The 18,798-nt window shown below is 35.8% G+C and overlaps 1 protein-coding gene across 4 annotated transcripts in view; it reads left to right on the top strand.

The window, feature by feature from the left end:
* The window catches only part of wnk2 (WNK lysine deficient protein kinase 2), a 174,606-nt gene extending 156,254 nt beyond the window's left edge, over nucleotides 1-18,352 (top strand). The window contains exons 24-27 of one of the 4 annotated variants that reach the window (XM_072582264.1): nucleotides 1,414-1,512; nucleotides 14,286-14,327; nucleotides 14,634-14,908; nucleotides 16,330-18,352. In XM_072582264.1, the coding sequence (XP_072438365.1) occupies nucleotides 1,414-1,512; nucleotides 14,286-14,327; nucleotides 14,634-14,908; nucleotides 16,330-16,683 (770 nt within the window). In that variant the 3' untranslated portion in view covers nucleotides 16,684-18,352. The remainder of the gene's footprint in view (nucleotides 1-1,413; nucleotides 1,513-14,285; nucleotides 14,328-14,633; nucleotides 14,909-16,329) is intronic. The other 3 variants (XM_072582267.1, XM_072582265.1, XM_072582266.1) reach the window with 3 other exon arrangements.
* Nucleotides 18,353-18,798: the final 446 nt, after the last annotated feature.

Below are 18,798 nucleotides of genomic sequence, written 5' to 3'. Positions count from 1 at the left end.
CATGATCCAGTGCCAGATAAACTACTGAGAATAATATGGGTAATAAAATTATGCAGTATTTAATAAAGCTCATAAATAATACTTGTTGATAAATATTTGATATCATATGGTATAATGAATATTGATTAAGAAATAGTTACAGCTCAGTTGAATAATTTACTTCTATGGGTGCAAAATCTGAGCAGTGTATTTTTGTGTTCCGTGCTGTGATTGGCATGTTACAGAAAAACTTGTACAGGAGCTATTTACCAATAATGCACCTTTTAGCAATATGTTCAAAGAATGAAAAAAAACTATTTAGTACCTTTCATCTCAGAGCATTTCAGGTCCAATTTTGCAATTTGAGCTGTAGTCACTTTTACTTTGTAAAGTATCATAGCCAATAAGTTACTGCTAACAGCAGTGAATTAGATGACTCAATTTGTGGGATAACTTCCTTGACTTTATGATTTTTTAAAATCTGGCTTTGAACAGATAAACTTGTTTCAGTATCTCATTTGAAAAATACTTGAACAATTTCGCACTTTCTTCTATTTAGAGAATAGTTTGGAGTTAGAACCTTCCAGTCAGCCTCCATGTGACTGTGCTGATGATTTCACTGTTTACTGAATATTAGTTGCACATTGGACAATAAAGTGTCTTTAAATTATTGCAGTAGGAAAGCAAAAAAAAGTGTAAATAATTAATAAAAGAATCACAGATGCTGGAAATCAGAAACAGAACTGCTGGGTTCTGAGAAGGGTCATTGGACCCAAAATATTAACTCAGATTTCTCTCTACAGATCTGCTAGAACTGCTGAGCTATTCCAGCAATTTTTGTTTTTGTAAAAAAACTTGAGTTTTTTTTAACAGAATAAACTGAAAAACTATTCTGTTCAAATAAATAACAAGCATTAGATAAAAGAAATATACCTGCGCTACATTTGATTCTTTTTTCCAGATCTCGTTTTACTGTTAATTGAACAAAGCAGTCACAGAGCAGTTCTGTATATGCAAACTTGTTAAAATTCTAGTAATTCGTAATGTGTAACAGGTTTTCATTTTAACTTCAACAAATTTTATAGGCATTGCTAGATTCCAAAACCTTTAATCGTATCTCAGGGAGCGGATTGCAGATTTATTCATTGTGAGGCACTACTTTATAGCAAATCTTTTGAGTTTTGTTCAGTAGACTTTCAATAATTTTCCTTTGTAAAATCTTGTCAATGTGAAAATTAAACCATTTCAGATTCTTTTCCTCCCATTGCACTTATTTGCACATAATTGATTTTCTTTGACTAGAATTCTTTCATAGTTGTATAAGTAGTTAGCTGTGGATGCTATATCCATCCAGCTAAATTAATTACTATTTCAAGTCACTGCTGTACGACTTTACGAGTGTCTTGTTTTTGTCCCCTTTATATTCATTCGCAGGCTGGACGGTTTTCCACCAAACGTCTGAGAGAGTGACCTATAAATCTAGTAGCAAACCTCGTACCAGATTCCTCAGTGGACCTGTGTCTTTGTCCATCTGTTTGTATTTGTTCTTTTGTATTTAAACTAATCATCCCATCACCTTTTCTTGCTATCTCAGTCCATTTTATATTTCTGCAGGAAGCCTGCTTTTTAGCCCATTTTAAAAAATTTATTGGTTATCATAATTTTTTTTCCTCATTTCACATACAAATGCTTTAGTGCACTGCTTTTGGCTCATGACTAAATATTAAAGGCATATGTGGAAGAGCTCATCTTCTGTGTAAATAACGTATATAAATTAAGCTATTGCATAATATGTGCTCAAAATTTACTGTGTACCAAAGCTTTTGTATTTTAGTGTAATTTGTTTTTAAGTAATTTATTTTACTTTTCTTGAAATATGGAAAATATACAAGTCTACTCCCCTAGCGTCTCATTTCACCAAAAATGGAGAACTCAGAACTCCTGTAGAAGACTGGTCTCTTTCACACATGTTTCGACAATGAAGACTTGCATGTTACAAGCTGGATACTTAGTGTATTTCCTTGATGCAATACTAGGAAGGTCACAGGAGGCTGCAACTCTTTTTTAAGGACTGTGATGAATATTTTGATATTTTTACACTGTTGTATCTTTGAGATGTCTGCATGCAAAAAATGCTGATACATCAGTGCTCCAGTTAGTGTTCAGTAGAATAGTCTAACGTGGTTTTCAATAAGCTTTGTTCAGCCACTTTCATTTGAATATTTTCTACTCTCATTTACCGCATTTCTAACCATTCCTCCATTTTCCTATTCGTTTATTTACTGTTAAGTAATCGATATTTAGGGTGTTTGATTTATGTTTTCTGGGTTTATAATTACTTTTTTGTGCCCAATACACGTTATAATTTGGAAATCCTGGCTGGAGCACTAGAACTGATCAAACCTGTGTTATGCTGTTGTGTATATTGCCACAGTATGTGTGCTGTAGAATGTTAAACACTACCTTAAAAAAAAATGCTCTCTTCACACTCGTGAAACCCACTTTTAATGTTTAAGGTGTTGTTATTTAGGGCAAAACTTCGTGCTCACAGTGATTCTTGAAAGCCAGGGATTTGGAAAAAAATGTTTCATTCAAACATCAAATATGCAAGAATCTAGGTAGATAAATGTATGCCAAGAGTTGTTATTTTGATCTACAAAGACTGGGGTTTCAAATCTGAGATTTTCAGCACCAATCAAGATCCACTAATTGAGGAGTGAGGATGTAAAGAATAACATCCTGAAGTTTGACTAGCAGCTGAGCTAGTGCTACAACAGATGATCATTTTGGTGTTTTGTTTTGTTAGATCTTCAGGCTTGAACACTCAGCTAGTATTTCTATAACCCTGTTGGCTGAACACCAAACAACTTGTTTGAAATTCCAATTGTTAAATTGATGAATAAAATTTATACAAATATCTGATCAGCTCCTGAATTGGCTGACTTAAGAATATTACAAGGAAATAGAGATTTGAAATTCAAAACCTATGCAAACAGAATATCTTTTCAAAAGAGCAAACTATGTAGAATAGTATATATTTGTGCAACTTGATTTAAGTGTGAAGTATTAGTGCAAAACGTTTCTCTAGAATCATATATTTATAACTCTTCAAAGGGCAGGCATTATGTTTCGTAATATTCCTAGTAATCTTTTCAGCATTCAAATTTTTCAATAAATAACTTTTTCCAAGTATGTTGATTGGTGGCTTGCTAAATTTATCTAGAATGTAGCAAGATAGAAATGGTAACCTATAAGCTTCACTCTGAGCACACAGTTTTATACCCCATATTGTGCACTATAATTTATACAGTTTTCTCAAAATAAAGTGTCTTTCTTTCAACAATTTCTTTCAAACAATGAAAATTTTATCTGTGTACTGTGTTGAACATATAAAGATATATTGTCCTGATCAGGTACTGAAGGCCATTTAAGTATTGTAAAATGACAAATATTTTGTAATGCTTTTATTTTTAAGGAAGAAATATGGATAAGATTTTAAAATCAGTAAGTTTAGAACAAAGGTTAACATTTTTATTAAGCTGTTACTTAGCTTTGAAAGCCTTATTTACTAAAATCATGGTTTTGTTGTTAACTTTTTGACCATGTGAATACTATCTTATGGATCCAGTGTACAAGAAGGTTGTTTCCAAAAGAAATTAATTTTATAGTAATTTCGGTTTGCTATTTGAAATTTACTAATGTTCCATAATATAAATTCACCTCATTAATGTTGCCAACAATTCTGAACTAGTCAAGGTAATTTGCCTGAAAACTGCAACCTGACATGTGCAGAATTGTACACTAACTCTAGTGTTTAGATGAAAAAAGAGCTTTTAACAAAAAGTAATATGCTACAAATTCAACAAATCTGAAACAAAGCCAGAAACATTCTGGTCAGGCAGCATCCCTGGAGAGAAGAAAGTCTGTTTAATATTTCAGGTTTTACAATCCTATGTTGGGATCCCTTCTGTTACATTGACTCAACCTTCCATCTCCATCTAAATTCCAACAATGTTGCAGCTTTTATTATAATCTATCCTAATTGCTAATTTCACCTACTTTTCCTAACTAATCCTTTACATTCTTTTTCATTTGTTTCTATTTTACATGAAAGTAAATGTAAATACAGTAACTGCAAAATGGATGGCATTCATTTATTAAAAATAAATTATTACAAAGTCTGGCTCATCCTGAAGTCCAGAGAGTGTTGGATACTGAATCCAGCACATCACATCATAAATTATATGTACCAGAGTGCAAGTTAAATCACCCCCTCCAAACCACCACCACCTGCCCAACATACATACATATACACGCACACACACATACACACACACGCGCACACACACATATACATACACACACGCACACACACCTTGGGGTGGCTTTTGAAAAATGATTAATTGGCACAGGTAAGCTTTTTGAATGATATTTTGGCGTCTGGTAATTTCGGTCGCAGGAAGGATATTCCTATTTGTGTGAATGTTTTATGAAGTATTCCATTAAGGTTGAATAATTTGAAACCGTTTTCTTTAACATATTAGTTGTATCAGAAGCTTTGCTGTGTTTCTCAACAGCAATGAACCAAGCACTTTTCCCAGAAGGTTACTTTGAAGCATGTTGATCAGTGAAGAGCAAGTGCTTCCCTTCATTAGTTCTATCTGCTACTGTTCTGATATGGTGCTGTGCTTCAGCTATCTATAATTATGCCTATGTTGATGTTTAGCTCCGTAAAACAAAGCAAGAAATTTGCTCAAAATATGCCTTAAGATGATCATGAGCATTCTGCTGAAACATTTCACATCAGAATATAAAGGCATGTTGTGCAGTTATATCTCCTGGTAGAATCTTCCCTCCTGTCTAATTCCTGAAAAACTCAAAAGAACACTGGAATAAAATTATGATTGACTTGAACATTAGTCACTCTGGAGCATGGACTGACATGATCTCTTGGGATATCATTAGGTCAGTGCATTAGAGGTCACACAAGCTTATATGTATAAATATGCAGTTTGTGCACTTGCATTAATCATCAAATTTACTTGATTCCCATGTTAATATTTGCACCTAAAGTGGCAGCATCAAATTTATCTGATAAAGCAGAATAGCTGATTTTATTGCAGAAGTTTTATTGTCTTCAGATACATTAGTTCAACTTTGTAGCATGAATTTCTCCCATTGAAAAACATGTAGCAGAAGTAGATCATGACTATGGGATGTCAGCCATAAGTGGAAGATGTAACATCTGTTTATAGCCATTGTGGAGTACATGTCACCGCAGGTTAATTACCTGGACTATAATTAGAGCAGCATGTTGAGATGTAATACAGTGACAGAGATTTGGCATTAACTACTACCTGTTTGAGGGACATCTTCAGAGTAAGTTCTGAACAGCAGTCTTGAGCAAAAGTGATCTTATTAAGTTTCTATACAATAGGTGCCGTTAAGCCATCTCACTTTGATCAGCTTACAATCCACAACTATATAACTGAAGTTATGTTTCCTTTTCTGTCGCAAAGCAGTGTGCTTCAAAATCGGTAATGGTATGTGAAACTGGAGAAAAGAAAATCCCAATTTTGCGTTGTCACTTCCCTTGAATAAAATGCACCCTTGATTCTACCTACATTGTTATTTGGGTATGTGTAGCCTGTGCCCTTGTTTTAAACAAATTAGTTGTCCGTTCAGTATTCAGATAATGTATGATGGCCACACATGAGATTTATTTTCCCTGAGCCTATGCATGACATTAATGGCATTACCAGAAAATCATGAATTCCATGTGTATGGAAAGTGAGACAGAATGCAAATCTAGTTTCTAAGAGAAAGATTATTCAAATGTAACTGAGACTTCTGTGAAAGCCACAAATCTTTTCTCTGTCCTTCTTTCTCTCCTCCGTGTAACTCATCCAAAAATTACCACTTGATGCCGCCTTGGGGGAAAAAATAGATGCTGGAGATTTTTGAAGGTTTTCTTAGGATTGCTTGCTGTCTGCATAAAAGTCAAACCTTACTCTGGGAATCTGTATGCTTTGGGTTGTTACTTTGTCACTAACCCAGAGAAAAAGGATAAACATCATTTGCGAGCTCATACAGTTGTTGAACACCAAAGTTAATCTGCATGTGTAGAAACTATTGCAGAACTGAGTGTTCTCGGCGCGTTCCTTATAACTGTCTTTAACAATATTTCTTGCAACATCTAAATGTGCCACCTTTCTTGGATCATGAATTGTGATGCTATGACATTCTCAGCAGGAATATTTCTGCAAAAGCATCTGCTCCTCATCTCTCTGCCAGATGTTTCAATTGCAGCTGTCACTAACGCTTTCACCTGCAGCGATTGTCCACGATTGTTTCAGAATGCTTCCAACTGAATGGCTGAATCTTCAATCCAGATTTGCCGGAATTGTCTCATTAAGTGAGGCAAGTAAATACTGGCCTCTTGATCCTTATGAATAATTTTGTATTTAATCAGTAGGTCCCTGAACTTGAAACTGAAAAAATGACTTAAAAGTTCATAGCCATGTTGTACTTCGACATAATAGCCAGCCTTTCTTCACCAGCCATCCTTTTCTCTTTTCACCTGTGTTAAATGACATTCTGAAATTCCTTTTTTAAACTTACGCAGATTTTGCAAAATTTCTCTGGATACAGAGTGAATGAAAATTTTTCATGTAATGAAGAAAATCTATAATCCTCATCATATTGACTTTCTTTGCAAGCTTCCTGTAAGAAGAAAAGGTGTTGGGTTAGCATAGAGACATTTTTGAATGAAGTTACTGTACATTGTGTTTGGCAGAATAAAGTTAGGGCTTTGAATCTGGTTAAATAAAATGTGATTGTTGCAGTGAATAGGATACAGATGGCAACATTTAATGTCCTCATTGGTTCCCACTCAAATTGATCTTCTCCAAGGAAGCTGTGTTAATTCTGACATGTAATCCTGCAGATAGAAATGAATGTTGCAATATAATAGATGTCATGGTGGCTCAGTGGTTAGCACTGCTGCCTCACAGCACCATGGACCCGGGTTCAATTCCTGCCTCAGGCAACTGTCTGTGTTGTGTTTGCACGATCTCCCCATGTCTGCGTGGGTTTCCTCCGGGTACTCCGGTTTCCTCCCACAGTCCAAAGATGTGCAGGTTAGGTGAATTGCCCATTCTAAATTGCCCGTAGTGTTAGGTGCATTAGTCAGGAGTAAATGTAAGGGAATGGGCCTGGGTAGGTTTGCTCTTTGGAGGGCCGGTGTGGACTTGTTGGGTTGAAGGGCCTGTTTCCACACTAGAGAATCTAATCTAAAAAGAATCTAAAATTTACTGAAAGAACTAGCTGAAAATCGTAGTAGTGAAGGTCATTCAACTCTGCACAAAGATACCTAAAACAACTATGTACTTGTAAAATTTATTTTGGTAAATTGTATAGGAATGAATATCTTGCTTGTTGAAGCTAGAAGAAGCAAGACATTTATTTTACATCAGTTCTATATAAGTATTAAATATCTTGAAGTTTTCCTTGTTAATTTCTGGACCAATCATTTGGAGATACCTTATATCCCTATTACTCCCCTTCCTTCCATGCTTTCCTTCCAGCTAAATTTGAGTTAACAATATCACTTGTGTGAATGCATCCAGCCATAACCTGCAATATACTTGGATAAATGTTTACCAAGATAGAATAATTCAGAATCTTAGTAAAATCAAAGTCGCATACAATAAAGCAGTGTGATACTTTTGTAAACATACTTTTGCATGTTTCTCTGCAAAGCTGTGGGGACAACTTATGATTAACTTACATGCTGACTGGGCTGTGCTTTAATGTAGGTAATACATAGGTTGCATTTCTGACACACCTGGTGGCCCTCAACAATCTCAATAATCTGCATGGCCTGCTTTATTGCATTAATTTATAGTAGCATTTGTGCACTTCACTACTAGAATATTGCATTATTGCAGTTTTGCATGTTCATTAAAGCAACCACATCTATGTAGAATCTTATGTCATCTGTTGTACCTCCCAAAGCACTGCACAACGATTGAATTTTCTTACAAAGTATAGCAATTCTCTGTGGGGGGAAAAAGCCACACTGACAAGATCCCAAACACAGGAAATGAATACATGGGCAGATAACCTGTTTTTGATGTTTGAGAGAGGTATATTGGCCAGATCAATAAAATGACCCTTCACAAGCAGACTAGATCTCATTTTAATGTTTCATCTGAAAATTGGCATCTTTGAGAAGGGGTAGCATTCCCTCAGTTTTTACATTTGAAAGATAAGGATGCTACCAGTTAATTGGGTTATTGTTCATGAGCCATTGCTCCAGTGCCTCTGAATTGCAGTTCATTCCACACTGGTAGATCATTTAAGTATTTAAAACTTATCTGAGATCCAACAACGCATTATGGGTAAACCTGCAATTTCACGAATGCAGTAAAAATATTGGTCTTCATTTAGCATTGTACTGAAATAAATTAACGATCACGAAGCTTGGAATGGCCTGCTTGTTTTAGAAATTATGCTTTAGAAAATATTGGCTCCCTGATACTTGCACTGAAATCAAACCAAAAGAATATTCTGTCAAATTTTGTTTTATTTTAAATGTGACTAGCAATTTCTAATACTGTTAGTATGGCCCAGTGAAGACTTATAATTATTTTGTAGGTTTTTTTTTTCTAGTAAGCACAACATGGTTAGACTTTGAAACAGAAATTACACTTTTACAGGTTTATATTTTGTAAATACCTTTGCAGAGTTTTCAAAGGCCTGGAATAGCAGAACTAATAAGGACCATTTTTGCTGGACAAGAGATTGACATTTTAAAATATATTTTGGGTAAAAGACCTCTTGTGCAGTTGATCACAGGTACATAAATATTTCAGTCTAGTTTTGTTAACCAAAACAATAAGTGGAGAAACTTCTAGCCAAATTGGAGCTGCTGTTCAGAACAATCATCCTTTATGGAAGATGCCAATGAATGTCATGAACTTCTAGCACAGAAACAGGCCTATGGTCAACTAGATTTGTCCTATTGTTTGTGCTCCTATAAGCCTCATCTCAAACACTTCTTGTTAATGGAAGACTGTTCATCCAAGTTCTGGGAGGAAATTGAAGAGATAAATTTCATGCCAGCTTGCTAACTTTAAGGTGGTAGAAATAGATTGTACTAGGTTTAGAAATTGTAACGAGACTTGTCTTGTTGGCATGACTTTTCCATAAGCATTTACTCTTGATCTGTTGCATGCAATTTTAAATAATTGTCTACATTAGCCATTGGATAATTTCAGGTGTCTGTATCAGAAATTGGACAACTGTGAGGTTGAATTATTCCATCAATTTAGTTCCTCGATACCTAAATTTCAACCTGTTAAATCCCAGGTTGAATTGATCTCTTGTAATCAAGTGTTGTTTTCTCTTAACTAGAGGCCATCAAAATAAACAAGAAAGCCAATAAGAAATCTGGAAGAAACTTCATTTCCAAAGTTTGGTGAGAACTTGGAAATCGCTACCACAGGGATTGGTTGAAGCTAATAATATAGAAACATTTAAGGGGAAGCATTTGACCAAGGAATTAATTTGATAGTAGATTTCAATAAGTAATCATGAGAGCAAGCTCAAATGGAATATAAATACGTGCATGGATCTTTTGAGCAAAATCATGTTTCTGTGCCATAAATCCAATGTAAAAGCCCTTGCAATGTTAGCTTCCATGCTAACATTGTCACAACTGCCTATGACTACATCCTGGGAGAGGTACTATTACGTTTAGGCAAACATCTGATGGTGCAAAATTGTATGGGAATTCTGTAGGTAGGTGATTTATCCCTTTTTATTAGTTATCAATCATAAAGCACATGGCAAGCTCATTTACATAAGTATATTCTCTTGTCAGCAAGTTCCATTTTGCAGTTTGCAGTACTGTATTCTTGTCCTATAATTATAAATGATACTTAACACTACAGTGACTAATCAATAAATCTACAAAATAGTTTATGGGACTAGAATTTTCTTCTAATCTCTATCATTTGTTGAAACAAATTAAACTTTCCAGATAAGATGGATGGAACGTATTTGGAAGAACACATCCTTTTTTTTGTACTTCTAGATTAGACTTGTACAAGGTCCTTGTTGCCGTTTTTTCCAGTATTCAAGATCCAAAATATCCAGCTTGTTCAAAGGTTAACATCAGTCATCTTTTTCACCTGTTCCTTTGCTTGACTCCATTTAACTCCTGCCTGCTCATGACCTCATTCCAGACCCCTCAATTTGCTACTTTAACACATTGAAATAAAAATCAGTTTTTCTTTAGATCTCTCCAGGCTTTGTCTTATCTACTTCTGGAATTTCCCCAGCCTTGCATGTTATTCCACCCTTGCAGTCTGTACACCCTGTTCACCATGCTGCTGGAACAAATTCTTCAACTATTTTTGCCTTCTTTTCTGTACATCTTTCCACAAATCAATAGAGGTTTATTTTTTTAAAGAGAAACCTATTTAACCAGTCATGCTCGTGGTATAAAAATATATGAATGCAAAGATTGTTATTACCACTTAATCATTTAGATTTCTGCCAAAATCAGATGAGAGCTGAGAATTTTCAAAAGTTATCTCGTCATAATGTCGTAATTGGTAACACAGCTAAACCAGTAGTTCTTTCAGCTGTATATCATTCATTTATGGGTCACCGCCACTTCCATCGGTTTTGGCTGAAAGTCATTTATAAAACGAATTGTGGCAAACTTTACATCTGCGGCAGCATGTGACTTTTGAATTGTGACCTGTACTGCGAGATATAAAGTGTCTATCTGTTTACGTGGAATATCAAATAAAAGACTTTCATTCAACTATATTAATTAACTAAAACAGGATAGCTTTATTACTTAAGCATGTAACTTACATTCTCTCAATACATAGAGTCACAGGTAGAAAGGATAGTGAAGATGATGTTTTGTAGGGGTGACCACACAATAAATGCTTGCCTTTATGGTCAGTGCATTGCATTTAGGAGTTGGGAGGTCATGTTGTGGCTGTACAGAACATTAGTTAAGCCACTTTTGGAATACTGCATTCAATTCTGCTGTAGGTAGGGTGTCATGAAACCTGATAGGGTTTAGACAAGATTTGCAAGGTTGTTGCCAGGGTCGGACGGGCTGAGCTACAGGGAGAGGCTGAATAGGCTGGGGCTATTTTCCCTGGACTGTTGGAAGTTGAGGGGTGATATTAGAGAGGTTTGGAAAATCATGAGGGGCACTGTTAGGGTAAATAGACAAGGTCTTTTCTGGGACAGGTGGGGGGCAGGGGGTCCAAAAGTAGATAGCATAGGTTTAAGGTGAGAGAGGAAAGATTAAAAGGAGACCGAAGGGTCAACTTTTTCATGCAGAGAGTGGTGCGTGTATGGAATTAGCTGCCAGAGGAAGTGGTGGAGATTTGTACAATCTCAACATTTGGAAGGCATCTGGATGGGTATATTAATAGGAAGGGTTTAAATAGATATGGGCCAAGTGCTAGCAAATGGTACTAGATTAAGTTAGGATGTCTGGTCAGTATGTCTGAGTTGGACTTGAAGGGTCTGTTTCCATGGTGTACAGCTCTATTTTATCTCTTCTGTCTGTTCCATTTGGAAAAATTACTTTATTACAAATACTTTTGAGATACACCAGTGTTTGAACTGAATATTTCTGAAAAAAAAGTAATTGAATTTTTTTTTCTTGCACTCATCAGGACAAATTCAAGAATGCCAATTTATACTGCATGAGAAAAGGGTGCTGGTTGGTTGGCATGTTAGCTCTGGGCAAGATATTGCCATGGATAATGCACTAGGATCTTATTGTCTTTCAGACTTGAAATTAAAAAGGTGCTGTATCTGCACATCTTCATTTTGGCTGCATGGGACAGATCACTGCATATGGGTGTATGCAGCTTCAAGACAGACAATACTTGGATATGCTTTTAGAAACTATGTATGTTCATAGGTAGGGGCCTGTCCTCTGCAGTCAAGATGAACATATTAGGGGTTGGATCTTTTTGAAATATTCAAAATAACGGGGCCGACAGTTGCCTTGTGCATTCTCCATTTCAATTCCTTGAATAACAGAAGCAACTTGTTGATGTTACGCACCCTTTTCTCTTTATATAAATTGTTCCCTTTGAATTTGTCATTTTCTTGATTCTGTCCTGATGAGTGCAAGACAAAAAACTTCAACTTTTTTTTCCCCCATAGTGCACAAGTTCTGTAATACCAAATTACCAATTTAGTTATACTTAATGGTCTTAAATATTTGTGCCTGCTTCTTTGTCAATACCACTGATCCATTGTATAAACCTTTCATATTTCCTGTACGGGTATGTTAAATGTATCCACACGATGCATTTCTAATTTCATAATCTATTCAATAATTTGGTCTGGTTCGTTCTGGATAATATCAGACTCCTTTTTATTGTGCAGATTGAGGTGTTTAAAGCAAATCCTGTGATACTGCACAAGGTGGTCTCTGCTGTTTGTTTACTAACAGTTCCAACTATACTGAATTGAAAGCAACTGCATGTTTACAACCTTTTTGCACCATGGCCCTCTCTCCTAGCTGGTCTGTCTTCTCTCTGCTGTGCTTATATAGACAAATTGGCACCATTACAGGAAATCTTCGACTTTACAAAGCTTGAAATCCAGATGTTCTGTTTCTTCCCACCGTTCCTTCCAAAGAAAAACTAAATGCTCTTTCAAAAAACGGTTAAGTTCATTTTAATTTCTCAACATGATAGTTGATTTAAAATTTGATGCCAAGATATTTTTAAGTGCAAACAGGATAGGGCTGTGTGATGCACTTTATCCATTGTCGATCGGGTTTTCACTGACTAAACCCTTTGAGAAAATATGAACTCTTTATTTAGAAAAGTCCACCTGAATTATATTGCCTTGATGGTTTTATGCATTAATTTTGTCAAGAATTTCCAATTTGCTTTTCCAGCCATGCTGTGAATCACGATTCATGGGCAAATTGATCTTAATATTTTCTTGTTATAAGTCAACAGTATTTCTTTGCTACCCTAATATATTTTCCATCAAATCCATGAGATAGAGGAAAAATTAATGCATTCAGAGTGGAATGGGGTAATTAATAATTTTTCACCCAGTATATATTTGTTTGCATTAATGTTAATTTAAATAAAGGCAGCTCAGTTTGTGTTTCTTGTGGTCCAGTGGTAGTGTCCCTACCTCTGAATCAAAGAGCCAGAGATGAAGTCCTACCTGCTCCAGAACTGAGATAATGCCTCTAAACAGGTTGATTAGGAAATATCTAAAGTCAGCTTAGTTTGAGGCCATTGTGGTATGGTGGTAATGTCCCTATCTCTGGGCCAGAAGGCTTGAGATCATGTCTTATCTGCTCCAGGGCTGTGTAATAACATCTCTGAACAGGTTGGTTAAAATATTAAAAAGGCAGCTTAGGACTTAATTTCAGAAAAGTAGTTGAAATTAAATCTCAACATTTTGAATTTTCTTTCCAGGTTCAATTGAAGTTTTAAAATCGTAAACAATATGCTGTGTCCTTTATCCCTTGATATTTACTGGCCGCAGACCTGCAGAACAATATATCTTTATAGGAATAACAAGTGTAACAGTTTACATTCAGCCAGACCAGGTTATTCTAAAATTTGGAAGCACAAATTAGCCTTTATTTTTGTGGCAGTTAATCTATTCCCTATGCCCAAATTATCTAATTAGCAGTTATTTTTCCAGTCTACTGGAAAATAATTTTGTTTCAGTTCATGAAATGTTGCTTACTCCAATGCTCAAAATTCATATTTCCTGCTTAATACATGTGCACGTGAATTTCAGTGCCATTTTAAGATTATAGAATGTCAATTTTTTTGAAAATGTTGTACTTTTTAAGGTGCAACATATAATTTTTATACTCGACATACGTTTCCCCTTTGACAATAGACTGCCATGTTTCAAACCTTTTAAAGGGGAGGAAGGAAGATTTGCATCCCATGCATCATGTATGAATTTTTAATACTAAAAAGGGAAAGTATATTTAATATAATGTGCCATTTTTTGTTCTACCCCGCCCCCCCTCCCAAGAGGTCACTGATGAGAACTATTCTGGTGTGGCTGCATGTTGGCTTTTATTAGATCTATTCTTTTCTTTTAAAAAATGGGCAGCAGGATGAACCTGTTAATTTTTTAACATGTGAACCACTGATTAATTGATCATGTTATTAGTTTTGTATTGCATCAGCAGAGCATTTCCATCAGAGCTACTTAAAATGTTTTCAGGCCTAACTGTCTCTGTCTTGTATCATTTTACATTGTAGGGTCTACTCTGAAACGGCTATGTCTAGGCAAAGATCGCAGTAGTAACTATCCAATTTTCTTTCTTTGTTTTATACTGTAAAATTGCATGAGTTGTATTTTTGGATAGAAATTAACTGCTTCTGTAGTTACCTGTAACATGTATTATCTTTTAGGTGGCACATCATTGGTGAATTAGTTTACTTAGTAGAAATATAAATCCATGTGCCTCTGCTTATGTTTATTTTGTATTACGGTTTTTATTAGATTTTATTTTATCAGTTATCTTCTCGCTTTTAGTGGATGAATATTTACAGTTGCACTTTAAAACAAAATAACTAAAATACTGTACAATCAATGCTTTCTTTTAGGGTCTTCAAGTAGCAGCAGTACAAGTCAGTCAGTGCAGCAGATTTTACAACTGCAACAACACCAGCCCCAACGTCACCAGCCACCTCAACAACAAAATCAAACCAATAATAGTAACAACAAGAAGGGAACTTTTACAGATGATCTGCACAAGCTTGTAGATGATTGGACAAAGGAAACAGTTGGAGCTGCACAGTTCAAACCTTCTTTAAACCAATTAAAGCAGCACCAGCAAAGATTCGATAAGGAGCCTAGGCAAAAATCATCCCAGCATGATGTAAGTGATAAGAACTAGTGCATTGAATTAACGATGTGTGGTGATATTGAATATTTTAACACTTTTTAGCTGAAGTTCAGACAGAAGTCGCCCAAAAGGCAGGAATTTCATTTATATGTAACCCACTTAATGATACTACACAGTACAGTTTTAAGGCATTAGTTCTGGGAAGCCACAGGCATATTTGCAACTCCATTGTGAGTTTCAGCACACTTTTTCAGTTACATTTCTCCTTTGGTACCACATGTACTTCAATTGCACAGATAGCGAGTTTGGCATCCTGCATGGTATGCAACACCTGCTGTTTATAGATTCTTGCCTTATTTGCTGAATTAATAAAACAGTTATCATTGTACAATATAAGAGCAATTACCTTACTAATTAAGACTTAAGTGTTTGAATGCTATACTGTTTAAATGTGGACTTGAAGCTATATTCTAGTATCAGGTCAGCTCTTTACGGCCTATCCCCTCACTGTCCCACTGCTGACAAATCCAGGCTCACCATGTGGAACACCACATGTAAGAAACACCAATGGTGACAATAGCATTGAATGTAGTCTGTATGGCAAACTTAACTGTCAGTCACAAAGTGTAGATCAGTAGCACCACAACTGGCCAAGTCTTGAAAGGAACATGTCCCAGTTCAGTTTCGCCTGAAGCTGAGGCAACCAGCAAGACCGAAAAGCCTCCTTGGGCCAGTTGACTTCAAACCACCTGTTGCAAATGCATCTGTCCTCCTGATTCCCCAAAATGTCTGCTAACTACAAGGTTTAAATCTGGTGTATAATAGTCTCCACCTGACTGAAGCTTAACACTATCCATGACAAAGCATCTTGATTGAATGGGACTCCAACCACCACTCCTTTTACCACAAGTGCACAGTGACAGCAGTGTATACTATGTAAAAGATGCACTGCAGCAACTCCATCATGTTGCAAATTCATGACTGTTATCTCCTAGAAGGGCAAGGACAGCAGATGCATGGTTTCTCCACCACATGCATGTTCCTCTTGAAGCCACACAGCATCCTGATTTGGAACTATATTGCTATTCCTTTACTGTCACTGGCTCGAGATCCTAGAACTGTTTTTCTGCCAGCAGTGTAGGAGTACCTGCACCAGCCATATTAAAGCAATACATGTGGTGGTTGAAAGGCAGTTAGGCATCAGCAACAGATGTCGTCTTGTCATCAATACAGACATCCTGTCAATGAAGGAAAAAACATCATTAGGATATAATGAAAACCTTATTACTTTCGTTTGGTGTCATAAATTTCAGGAAAGTTTTCTATAAAATGGTTACAGAAGAATATTTAATACTTTATTGAAACCAATCCATTTTAGGAAGCTGTTCCATTCTTTATTTGTACCATTGTGCTTGTTTACCAGTCAGATTTATAAAATATTCTCTTCCTTTTAGGGAACAGCTGCCCCAGGGATGACAAGAAAGTTCTCTGTTCCAGTGACATGTTCTACATCAACAGCTTTAACACCAGGAAAATCAACAGTACCAGCAGGATTGCCAGCTACTTCTATCCCTGGTACAGTACCTACTTACATGCTGCCTCTGTGCCAGTATGGTGGCATGATCCCAGCACCGCTTTATGGTGTGCAATGGCCAGGTGTCTCAGGTCCAGCTTCACAGCCTGGGGTATTCAGTGCTCAAGGAATATCCTCATTTCCATCTCTTAGCAAAGGAGGCATACAGATGTTTCCGGTACCAATCCAAAAACCTATTATAAACCCATCTGGGTCCAACGTGAGGACTACCTAGCTTTGTTGTGAAGAATTTGAAACAAGAAGGACATGGGGTGGAGGGAGGGAACATTTTTGAGAACAGTTTAATTTAACTGCTTTCTTTATAAAGATAAAATTAAATATACTTGATTGTAGCTGAATACTATTGGCAGCCAGGGTGGGCTTGCTAATGCACATAGCCATACATTGCAATGAGCAATCACTGTGAAATATTTTCACAAAGCATTGCTGAAAGCTAGATAGTTCTTGGGCGATAGATGCATTTGTCTTGCAATTTGGACACTTTATATTTTGCTTTGTACATTTAACACTAGTAACCTTAAATTGAGTTTAATTAACTTGAATGGATATTGAGATAAATTTAATAACCCTGCAGGAGTACAGTGCCTTGAATTATGCTTTTCAGTTTCCTCTGGAAAGAAATATTTAAAAGGTTTTTTAAGTTTCTGCTGTGGTCTGTTGGACATGTTTTAGTTTAGTTATGAAAAGCCTGAAGGTTTACAAGAGGTCTGTTACTGGTAACTTAGCTACATGCACATGAACAACGAATATTTATATCTGTTGCTTTATTGTCATTGTCACATGAAAGTAACTATATTAATGCTGCTAGAATTGTCTCCTTTTTTCAGGGACTTAAATTCACACACAAAACAAATTAGCTGCTGCTCAATCCACTTGCTTCTGTAGGGATAACTTGAGTAATTCTGATTCTAAATTCATTAAGGAGAAAAATAAAAGTGTGACCTTTATCTGCTATGTTTAAATATCTGCACATAAGTTCACTCAAGTTGTGGTATTGTTTTAGAGAAGCATTGAACTTTGTTTAAATTGCTGATATACCAACAGTATTAACACTACACAGCAAACTGTTATGTCTTTTATGTTATCTTGTGCTTTTCAATGATATGAACACTTTATTTATGTATGCTTAACCATGAATGGATTTGGCTGAAATGAATATTCATCAGAAGGTCTGTTTGTAGCTCGGAAAGCACTGGATGATTTTTGTTTGTTTAGTTATACTGTAACTTATTCAGCATATAGGTTGCTTTATTTTTGAACACAATCTGTCTTGATGGCTAGGGGGATCAAATCTTAACTTTTGTATTGTTAAGCCTCATGCAGAACTTGAATTGATAGAACACCAAGTGGAACGCTTTGGGGACAGAAAGGCAGACGAGAGGTAAGCAAGGTAGATGTGACACTTTACAAAGTCAGTTCCAAAAGTACACTGCTCTGATTTCTTTCCTGCAATATTTTATACGACATGCTGAAAGGCAGAGATGTCTTGTACTGCCAAGCTGTGAAGAATTGTATTGCTACTGTACTTCTAATTGTTAATGTCTAAATTATTTTGTTTATACCCTTTAATATTCATCAATTCAGTTAGAATTGGAATTTTATAGAACATTGTGCAGAATCTTCTGCCTTGGCAAAACACTTCCTGTAGTAAGAGATTTCTGTTCTCTGTTATTTGTATCTTGCATTTATTTTGTTTATATTTATGTCTGTATGCTTCATGAGCAAAAATGGAAAATCTAACCTAAAATCAGACATCTAATGCTTGCACTAAGAACAATTGGATTGCTTTGCCTGTTAAATAGTTGACTTTTGTTTTACTGACATGGTCAGTGGCATTCAAATCACAGATTGTAACTGTTTAAAGATATAAATAAAACATATTTTGTGCTTGACTTTGTACACTTAGTTTTAACTTTTTGGACGTCACTGTATGTTATCCAATTTGAATTTTCTGTTGGTAACAGAAGCAAAAACCCGATTTGTTTTTGTTGTATGGCATGTGATGGCAAATCAGACTTCATTTTCTATTGCTAGTTTACTGAAGGTAATAAAAGTAAACCATGTAGTGTGGGGTTGGAATCACATTTAAGCTGGGCTGAGTAGTGGTTTCCTTTCTTGAACGACAAGTGAATCAGTTGAATATGTACAATGATGCAGCAGTTTGCATGATCAGTGTTGTGGTTCCAATGCACAAATTTAGTGAATTCACTTTCACAACTTATATTGGTGGGACTTGAACTTGTGATCACTAGATTTTCTACACCAGTATCATAATCATTGCAGTACTGTATATCAACTTGGCATAATACACACTTTAATATGACTTGAA

Source organism: Chiloscyllium punctatum, chromosome 12 (assembly GCF_047496795.1).
Source record: "Chiloscyllium punctatum isolate Juve2018m chromosome 12, sChiPun1.3, whole genome shotgun sequence".
Taxonomy (NCBI): Eukaryota; Metazoa; Chordata; class Chondrichthyes; order Orectolobiformes; family Hemiscylliidae; genus Chiloscyllium; species Chiloscyllium punctatum.
Note: the sequence above shows the minus strand (reverse complement) of the source record. Positions and strands in the feature narration are given on the sequence as shown.